We start from the raw sequence: 10,699 nt of genomic DNA on the forward strand, positions 1-10,699 counted from the left end.
GTAAATCCTTATGTACAATTTTAATGTACAATTAGCAAAGGGTTATTCTATGGGTACATTAGGGGGTACATAAGGGTGTCCATTGGCGGCTCCCTATTGGAGACACCCCTCCAGTAGGGGGCCGTTTTGGACACCCTCATGTACAATATTATGTACCCATAGAATAATTGGACACCCTCATGTACAATATTATGTACCCATGGAATAATTCATTAGCAAAATTCATCCCCATTTATCTCATGTGAAGATTTAAGAACATTTCGTAACCATAGTTTTCTGTAGGCTTAACGTGTTCATCACTAAGCATGCCTCTAAAGTTCAACAAGTGAACAAGCTCGCAGGTGATGCTGCTTTGATTCATCTTGTAATATATCTAATGCTTTGATTTATCTATAAATATATGTACTCGGTTGCCAAATCATCATCTCCCTTGCAAAATCAGACCGAAAATGTTCTCTATAATTTTCATTGAAGTCTTTATTGCTTATTGTGATCGTAAAAAGCACATCGCAAAATACCTTTTTGATGTTGGTGTACTTCTGTTCATCGTAAAAAGTCTGTCTCCAAAACTATATTTTGTTGAAATTTTTTGAGGCCTCACTCAGCATGGAGCGTACTGTTCAATTACTTTAATCATTTTGTTTCACACTTTTCTCAATAGAATTTTAAACTTAATTGGTTATTTCACTTCTCAGGAAAAACCTTAGTGTAGCTATTTATGAAGCACGAAGATGGCAAAAATGGAGGTACTTTTAAAATTGACCTAGTTAAATGTTCTTATTTTCATTTTGAGTTTTAAAAACTTGAAAATTATCACATTAACCTCTTAAATGGTAAAAGACAAAAATGTCCTTAAATATATTATATAATTACAAAATATTGGATAATTTAAAATACATTATTACCCTTTTAGTTAATAATTGAAAATCAAACACTTCCCCACTTATGAAACTGCAAAACGAGTTTCGAACATAGAAAAGCTATCATTTTTCATCTGTTTAAACTTCAAAATATCAAAAAACTTTCAAACGTCGAAGTCATAATTTTTTTCAGATCAATTATTTCAAATCGGTAAGTATATTTACACGTGCTTAATTTCGATTTCAATAAATTAGTGTACGTTTGAGTAGTTAAATAACACAGTAGTTTATAGAATTTTTTTAATAGATCTATAATTTTTTTTCTTTAGAACCATAGAAAAATAAAGTCTTACGCAAAATAAACAATCCGACAATCAACTGTAGGATGTTAACGAAGACTGTTAGTCAGTCGACTGTCATAAGACTGTCTAACAGTCGACATTCGGCTTTTAGACGACTGTCTAACAGCAACAAACGACTGTTTCTAATTAAAAGCTAATTGACGGCTGTAAAATAGTCCACAGTCGGTTGTTTTTCTCGACTGTTTTACGAATTTTTTTTATTATTAATTTCTGTTTTGGCAATTGTCTTATAATTTTAATTACAAGTTGATTAAATAAATAAATATCTGAATTTTTATTATTGTAATTGATTTAACAATTCTATATTGTCATGCAGATATGATAATCCCGGTCTGTTATTTCGGTGATTTCGAACTAAATGAAAATAATAAATGGGAATGAAGATGGACGAGTGATGTATGTGGTTGTATTGCAATTCCCGTAACAGAGAGTATATCATATGCAGAAGTGTATCGGGATTTGCAAAATAAGTTGAATGTCGATTCTTCTCAGTACAATATACAACTGAGATATTTATTCAATGGTTATGGGGATTCGTCCATTCCGATTTCATCTATATTTGTTACTAATGATGATGAATTGAATTATCTATTAGAATTGAATAAAATGCATAGGACTCTGACTGTTCTTGGCGTAACTTTAGTTAAAAAGGATATTGTCGAAGGTAAACGCGAAGATTCAGATGGAGCGGATAATAATGATCGAGATTTTTGGAAGACAGTGGAGATAGTTCCTGCAAATGATGTAGTTATTCCCAAGATAGTTGCTACTGATCGTGAAGTCACTATTACGCATAGAATTCCATCGACAGTTGAGGACAACGAGAATATAAATGATTTTACAAATGAAAATTTAATTGCTTTATCCCAACAGAGACCTGAGTGGGGTGGGAGCTCAGGGGGTGGAACAAGTGAACCGTTCTCCAATTCTTCACGTGTGGTTCCCGATGATGAGAATTTGTATGTCGAGCAACTATTTGAAATCAAGAAAGATTTGCAGGAAGCTGTGCACCAGATGACATTAAAATATAACTTTGAGTTCAAGGTAAAGAAATTAACCAAGTCATTGTTGACAATTGCTTGCGTTGACGACAATTGCAATTGACGCTTGAGAGCGACTAAGATGGATTTGAATGAGTACTTTATAGTTCGCAAATATGCACGGGAACATACTTGCAAAGTGAGAATTTGTCGAAATGATCACAGGCAAGCTCGAGTATGGTTTATTGGTCGACAAATAATGCACAAGTATCGGGATTCACAGATGATCTACCGACCTTCGGACATCATCAACGACATTCGTCGAGAGTATGGAGTGGTCATGAGCTAGCAGAAGGCCTGGAAGGCCAAAGAATGTGCGTTTGAGAATTTAATGGGATCAGCCGAGGAAAGTTATGCTAAATTGGGCAGGTATTGCCATAACATGGTGATAACTAATCCTGACTCGACATTTTTTATTGAGACGGGGGGCGGTGATTGTTTTAAATATTTCTGCATGGCTTTCGGACAATGTATTCAGGGTTTTCAAAATGCAATGCGACCCGTAATTCTAGTCGATGGTACAACTCTGAAAGCTAGATATCAAGGCAAGTTGATTATTGCTACATGTCAAGACACCAACATCCAAATTTACCCTCTTGTATTTGGCATAGTCGACAACGAGAATGATCTGTCAATGCGTTGGTTCTTTTCTAAACTGAGGGAAGTGATCGGGGAAGTCGAAGACCTTGCCTTTGTAACTGATCGGGGACAATCTATAATAAACGGTATTGCTGAAGTTTTTTTCGAGGCACATCACGGGTATTGCATGTACCATATACAAGGCAATTTGAAGACTAGGTATCGGGGTAAAGGTATCGTTTCATTGTTTAGGAGAGCAGCCGAAGCTTACAATGTTAAGGAATGTAATCAGTTCATGGTCGAGATAGGAAGTAAATCATTAGCGGCGTGGGAGTATCTAAAGAACATGGGGATTAGACATTGGGCGCAGTCATAATTTTCAGGACGTCGATACAACATGATGACGTTGAATAACGCGGAGTCTCTCAATGCATTGTTTAAGAAGGATCGAGAGTTACCAATTCTCGCAATGATTGAGAACATTCGTAACAAGTTGCAACAGTGGTTTCATGACCAACGTGTGGCATCACAGAGTTGTACCAGTGTGCTAGCTCTAGCTCAAGAGGAGAAACTCTTCATGGCTGCAGATGTTGCGAGAAAGTTGAATGTGGAAGCACTTGATGAGTTTCGCTTCTCCGTGCAATGTGCACGTAATACAACATACATGGTTGATTTGACAGATAACACATGCACTTATACGAGATTTCAGTTGGAGAATTTCCATGTGAGCATGCAGTCACAGTGGCCATGTATCGAGGTTTTGCAGCGAGAATATTATGCTCTTTGTACTACACGGCTGAGTCATGGAGAGCGGCATATGCTGACACTATATTTCCTCTGTCGAATGAATCCGAGTGAGAAGTTCCTGACCATATTCTCTCGTTCAATAGTTTGTTGCCACCAGCAGTTGAACCGCGTGGTCCTGGACGTTCAAGTACATCTAGAATGCCATCTACTGGAGAGTTTCCTAAACCGCGTAAGTGCGGCAGGTGCAGAGTCATAGGGCATACTCGCCAATTTTGTACCAGATAAATTTCCCTAAATGACAATTAAACTAATGTGTTCAATGTATAATATTTTCGTTTACTTTTACACTGTTCAATGTTTATTCGAGATCACAAATAATTACGAAGAACAGTTACAAATAATTAATTACAAAAAAGTTTTACAAAGATTAATTACAAAAAAATATTTATAAATAATCTATGGATCACAATTAAATTCGAATAAGTCGTAGACTAACTTATTCTGCAAATTTTGTATCCATCTATGTACTTGATTATGAAAATGCCATAGTCGCCCTTGCAAATGAACAATACTGTGTTAGTTTGGTTCCAATTTAATTTTAAAAAAAGATTACAAACACTTACGATATAGACTGTTTAGTCGTCGTCTTATCCCGCATGATGACTAGTCTGTCCTACATAGTCAAGCTCGCCCGTCTAGTCATCGTAGGAACGATCACAGTCACCGACTCTAAGTTTTGCTTGAGCTGCCCCTATGTCAGACATGAATGATCGGGGTTATATACATATATCGTCGACTTAGAAACACGATCTCCAGTGTAATGCAGTGATGATTGACGATCACTAGAATGTATATATGTGTACAGCCCTCCCACAGCTTCCCCCCAACAGTCGGTGACAACCCGATGACCCACTCGAGTATATATGCGGGCAGCACGTACTCGTTACCCATAAGCTGGAGCGACTGATACTCAATGGTAACGGCACGGAAGAACTCGGTGTTCAGTATTATTCGGTCAGGCTTGTAGAATGATTGTGGATATCTTTCAACTCGATCGTACAATAAGTCCATAGCCATATCGATGTGCTACATAAATGAAAAAGAAATAAATAATTATTTCATTTAACAAATTAAACGTAATGTGTACAAACAGTAACAATAATATTTCACTTACATCGTCGGTGAGCTAAGCCCCCTGAGTGGTGATATCATGGAACCACTTGTATGCGTCCGATATCGTTCTTCCGGCTATCATACGGGTGGTGTTGAAAAAAAAGAAAATGTTAAACGAAACTTATATGAGTATTGCTACTCTACTAAATTATACAATACTTACCCGGTAACATTGCTCGCCACTGAGCCTCGAATGCTTTCTATTTGGCATGGTCGACCTCCCGAAACATATTGGGATACGTCCCATCGACGAACCTCCTCCTCTTCGTCTCAGTGGTGAAGGGAGAGACGTCGTACTATGACGGCACTCTCGGCACGTTAACAGAACGCTTGTTTGCCTCAATCACGACGGCCGTCCTCTCCTCCTCCGCCTCGACCACCGTCACCTCCTCCACCCCGGCTATCGTCACCTCCTCCACATCGGGGCTCTCCACCTCCTCCATCTCGAGGCTTGCCTCCTTCTACGCCCCGGCTACCATCACTTCCTCCACCTCGAGGCTCGCCACCTCTTTAATCCTGTGATTAGGGAAAACTTGAACATCGAAAAACTGGTAACTTTGCCCCCGATTGCAAAGTGGAGGGCATTGCCATCAACTAGACTCAGCAATCGACATGGAAGTCCATCAATAATCTGACCCGAGTACTTCAAATCTCTCAACAAGTACAAGGGCCACAGGAGGGACTGGCGCAACATATCAGCATGTTGATCATCAAGCAGCTCTAACACCATAGTGAAACTGTCAAAGCTACTATTCCACGTAGCTTTGCCTGGCATCTGTCTCAACTCACGTCGATATGATAATCCATCCCTCTCAAAATTCAAAGTGTTAGAACATTGTACAAGAGATAATAGAATAAATATAATAATAGAAAATTAAGCGAACGAAATTGTAATTACAATTCGGAACACATAGAGTCATAGTAATTAAAATCATTAATACTGTGAAATGTTTACCCTATTCTCAATAATGTCAATTTTTTTCCTTAATATCAAAAAACGATAATAAATATTAAAATTAACATTAAAATTTAAAGAATTATTTAAAATTACAATTATAAAAATTAATTAAATTTGATGAACGAAAAGAATATTATTTATCAAAACTATTAATAAAAATAAATGCGAAATTTAAATTTAAAATTAAATAATTATTAAAAATTACAATTACAAAAATTAATTAAATTCGATGAACGAAAAGAATATTATTTATCAAAAACAATTAATAAAAATAAATGTAAAATTTAAATTTAAAATTAAATAATTAATAATAATTATAATTACAAAAATTAATTAAATTCGATGAGCGAAAAGAATATTATTTATAAAAAATAATTAATAAAAATAAATATGAAATTTAAATTTAAAATTAAATAATTATTAAAAATTACAATTACAAAAATTAATTAAATTCGATAAATGAAAATAATATTATTTATAAAAAATAATTAATAAAAATAAATGTGAAATTTAAATTAAATAATTATTCAAAATTACAATGACAAGAATTAATGAAATTCGATTAACGAAAAGAATATTATTTATAAAAAACTATTAGTAAAAAAACGAAATTTAAAATTAAATAATTATTCAAAATTAGAATGACAAAAATTAATGAAATTTGATTAACAAAAAGAATATTATTTATAAAAAAAATATTAATAAAACTAAATATGAAATATAAATTTAAAATTAAAAGAATTATTACAATATAAAAATTAATTAAATTCAAGAATGAAAAGAATATTATTTATAAAAAACAATCAAAAATTAAATATGAAATTTAAATTTAAAATTAAATAATTATTAAAAATTACTATTATAAAAATTAATTAAATTCAATGAACGAAAAGAATATTATTTCTAAAAAATAATTAATAAAATTAAATATGAAAATTAAAAATTAAATAAATTTTCAAAATTACAATAACAAGAATTAATGAAATTCAATTAACGAAAAGAATATTGTTTATAAAAAACTATTAATAAAAATAAAAATGAAATTTAAAATTAAATAATTATTCAAAATTACAATGACAAAAATTAATGAAATTCGATTAACGAAAGAATATTATTTTTAAAAAATTGTTAATAAAACTAAACATAAAATTTAAATTTAAAATTAAAAGAATTATTAAATATTACAATTATAAGAATTAATTAAATTCGAGAATGAAAAATTATTATTTATCAAAAATGAGGAAATAAAAATAAATATTCAAATTAAAATTAAAAATTTTATTTAAATTTGACAAATAAATAAATTATTATTTATTAAAGACTAATAATTAAAATTATTTAAAATGAAATTCTTAAATTTATGTAAGAAAAAAATAATAAAAAAACTAAAGACAATGGGCTGACCGTCGTAGTCGGTCTGCTTAATAGTTAGTCAGCCCAAATAATGGGGCCGACTGTTAATCAGGTCAAATTAAAAAAAATAATTTATTGGGTCAACCATAACAGTCGGCCCATGAAAAAGCAAAACACAATCATGGGCTGATTGTAACAATTAGCCCATGACAATTGGGGCCAACCGACTGTTAACAGTTGGGTTAACCCGACTGTTAACAATCGGGTTTTTTTCCTAAAATGCCAGCTGCAATCGGGTTAACACCCGACTGTTAACCCAATTGTTAACAACCAGATTTTTTCCCAAAATGTCGGCTGCCAACAATTTTCCCGACTTTTCTCGTCGGAAAATCTCCATTTCCGACAAGAAAAGCTTGCAAATTTCAAAATCCACCTATTATTCTCCAATTTAAACCCATATTCATACTTCTATACCTACATAACCAATAATACACTCCAAAAACCTCCACAAATTCAACATTCACACACAATATGAAAATCTAAACATTAATCTAGTTAATTAACAACTCGAAGCTTACCTTTAACAAGAAGAAGGTCGTCGGAGATGAACTGAAAACGTTTTTGACCGACTGGAAATCGACCGTAGCTTTTCCTTGGTTTTGGTCGACTGTAAGCAAATGAGAAAGTGACCGTCTGAGGGTATTTTGGAATTTTGACCTTTAAAATCAATTTTCGCTTTTTTCTTTTAAAAATTGGTCAAATGTTACTTTGGAAATACACATGGGTTATTGGGTCATTTTCAATGATTTCCTCGCAAAAATACACACAAACACACGCATACAGAGAGACATTGATAAGATAGATTAAACGTTAAATGACAACAGAGATCAGATTCTCAGTGCAGGCAGGATTTTGCCTCATTGAATCTAAATACAAGTGATGTAAAAGAAAACACACAATAGCTTGATCTAAATATTCGGAAGTTTTCACATATGTTATGTTTGGACTAATTTTTAGATCATTAGAAAAATGATACACATTGCACGAAAATTATACGCATAAGAATGTGATCCATCGTCCACCTATCTTATTTGAAGATGGCTGAGCAGTCTAATCAGGTTTTTTAACCCTTTTTTTCTGTAGAGATTTAGTTAGGAATAGAATACTGAAGCTTGAATGACATCCTACTTATATTCGAACATCAACAAAGTTGATTCATTTATGACTAAGCGTAAACATACAAGAAATAAGGGAATGCAATTTATATACTTGCTACATATGTAGCCCCTGTTGATGCCAATTAAAAAGCGGATCTTCATTTTTATTTTTATTTTTGGGAAAAAATAGATTTGGAGTAGTGATGTTTTAGGGCATGTGTAGTTAGAAAGTAGGGAAAATTTTTGGATTTACATGTAACATATTTTATTGCGAAAATATGCAGTTGAAAATTAATTTTAGAAAGAATTTATTTTTGGAGAATGATAGACAAGCACGGGCATCGTAAAATGAATGAAATAACTAAAAAATTGACTTTAGTCATACTTAGCTTGTACGGGGACAGAAACCAGATTTCCCATTCAGGCAATCGTCAGCCTCATCAAGCCTAAATGGCAAACAAGAATGCCAAGAGAACAAAACAATAGCTTCATCTGTCATATTAGATAATTTTCAAATCTGCTATTTGTTTATAGGCAAAGTTCATAGTTGATTACATCATTGAAAAGTTCCAAGCACATAAAATATTACCAGTCCTAATCTATCGTCATTTCTTTTATTAATCTCTCGAATTTGTTCACTCACGAATACATCACTGGCAATAATACCTAAAGGAGATTAGTCAACAACCGAAAAATGGAAGTTAAGGGCAAGAGAGCACATGTATTGGCTGTGCCAGGTCCTGCTCAAGGACATGTCCGACCACTCATGAAGTTGATGACCCAAATTGCGAATCGTGGGATTAAGGCTTCATTCGTTAACACAGAGTACATACATGCCAAAGTGATGGCTGCAATGTCTGAGGAGGATAAGAGGCAAAGCCACATAGAACTAATGTCGATTCCAGATGGACTGCCTCCTGAGGATGATAGAAGTCAGTGGTTAAAGCTACTAGAAAGTCTCGCAAGAACCATGTCCAGAAATTTGACAGATTTGATAGAGAAGATTAATTGTAAAAACAAGGATGAAAAGATTAGCCATATCATAGTTGATACTACAATTGGGTGGATTCTGGACATTCCCAAAAAGATGGGAGCTGAACCAGTGGCCTTTCAACCTTCTGCAGCTGCAAGCATGGCCCTCAAACTTCATATTCCAAAGCTTATTGAAGAAGGAAATCTCGATATGAATGGTAAAATTAAAGTTTCAAATTTTGTTTGTTTGTTCGTTTTGATCCTTTTATTCTTCTTCTTTAGTTTTCATTTCCTTCTGGTGGTCGAGGTGTTGGAGATTGGAATACATATAACAATTTGCTCTCTTTGCCAGGATTCATGATGGAAAATGAATTGATCAAGGTGTCACATGATGTACCTCCATGGAGAAGAAATGAACTGCTATGGAGCATCCCGAGTGACCTAAAGGGTCAAAAGATATTGTTTGAATGTATTCTGGCTGCCGGAAAATCAGTACATCAGGCCACTTGGATACTCTGCAATACTTTATATGAACTTGAATCATCAGCTTGTAATTTGATTCCCAACTTCTTATCAATTGGACCACTGCTTAGGAGTAATAACTTGAAATCTTGTGCCAGTGGTGGGAGCTTTTGGGTGGAGGACACAGCTTGTTTAAGCTGGTTAGATGAAAAACCAGATGGTTCAGTGATTTATGTTTCTTTCGGCAGCATTGCAGTGTTATCTCAAGATCAATTGAATGAGCTATCTCTAGCTCTTGAACTTTCAGGCCGGCCCTTTCTGTGGGTCGTTAGATCAAATCTTGCGAATGGATCCCGAGCTGAGTACCCAGATGGCTTCAGGGAAAGAGTGGCAGAACGCGCAAAAATTGTAGAATGGGCACCTCAAGAGAAAGTATTGGCTCATTCTTCTGTCTGGTGTTTTTTGAGCCATTGTGGATGGAACTCAACCATGGAAGGGTTAAGCTTAGGTGTTCCTTTCTTGTGTTGGCCTTACTTTGCAGATCAATTTCATAACGAGAACTACATTTGTGATATGTGGAGGATTGGTTTGAGACTGAATCGTGATGAGAATGGCCTCAGATCAAGGCATGACATTGTAAGTAAAATAGAAATGCTGTATTGTGATCTTAATGTAAAAGCCAATGCTCTGAAACTAAAGGAAATGGCTCAAGGGAGTGTCACTGAGTCTGGATCTTCTTTTAAGAATTTCGAATCATTCATCAGTCATCTGAAAAAATGAAGCACACTCTTTGTTGCATTATTAATATAATTATGCAGGCAGTCTTATTGAATTATTGAGTTTCTAGTCTTATTGAATTATTAAGTTTCTTTCGAGGTTTTTCTTTTGTTAGAATATTTGCAACTTGGGCCAATATTCCCCTCAATAAAACTGTAGACAATGTTGGAAAATGAAATGGGTATTGAGATAATATATGACATGGTATGAAGTATATGTTTGCAAACAAATAACTAGATAAAAGTCAAAGATTTAATGG

The 10,699-nt window shown here is 34.0% G+C and overlaps 1 protein-coding gene and 1 long non-coding RNA gene across 2 annotated transcripts; both read left to right on the forward strand.

Moving 5' to 3' along the window:
• The first annotated feature begins 160 nt into the window (after window positions 1-160).
• LOC111374823 lies at window positions 161-1,778 on the forward strand. Its single transcript, XR_002699209.1, has 3 exons — window positions 161-341; window positions 696-746; window positions 1,539-1,778. It is a non-coding gene; the product is annotated as an uncharacterized LOC111374823 (long non-coding RNA).
• Window positions 1,779-8,644: 6,866 nt separating this feature from the next.
• LOC111374844 (UDP-glycosyltransferase 83A1-like) lies at window positions 8,645-10,497 on the forward strand. The gene is made up of 2 exons (XM_022997588.1): window positions 8,645-9,419; window positions 9,554-10,497. Exons 1-2 carry the CDS (start codon window positions 8,924-8,926, stop codon window positions 10,441-10,443), a joined length of 1,386 nt encoding a protein of 461 aa, XP_022853356.1. The 5' UTR covers window positions 8,645-8,923; the 3' UTR covers window positions 10,444-10,497.
• The last annotated feature ends 202 nt before the right edge of the window (window positions 10,498-10,699 follow it).

This window comes from Olea europaea, unplaced genomic scaffold (genome assembly GCF_002742605.1).
Source record: "Olea europaea var. sylvestris unplaced genomic scaffold, O_europaea_v1 scaffold1300, whole genome shotgun sequence".
Taxonomy (NCBI): domain Eukaryota; kingdom Viridiplantae; phylum Streptophyta; class Magnoliopsida; order Lamiales; family Oleaceae; genus Olea; species Olea europaea.

Bases quoted from the DNA above. Each gene is read 5' to 3' on its own strand.
- LOC111374844 (XM_022997588.1), top strand. From the start codon at position 8,924: ATGGAAGTTAAGGGCAAGAGAGCACATGTATTGGCTGTGCCAGGTCCT. The intron at 9,420-9,553 runs GTAAAATTAAAG...TCTCTTTGCCAG, and splicing joins AGGAAATCTCGATATGAATG to GATTCATGATGGAAAATGAA.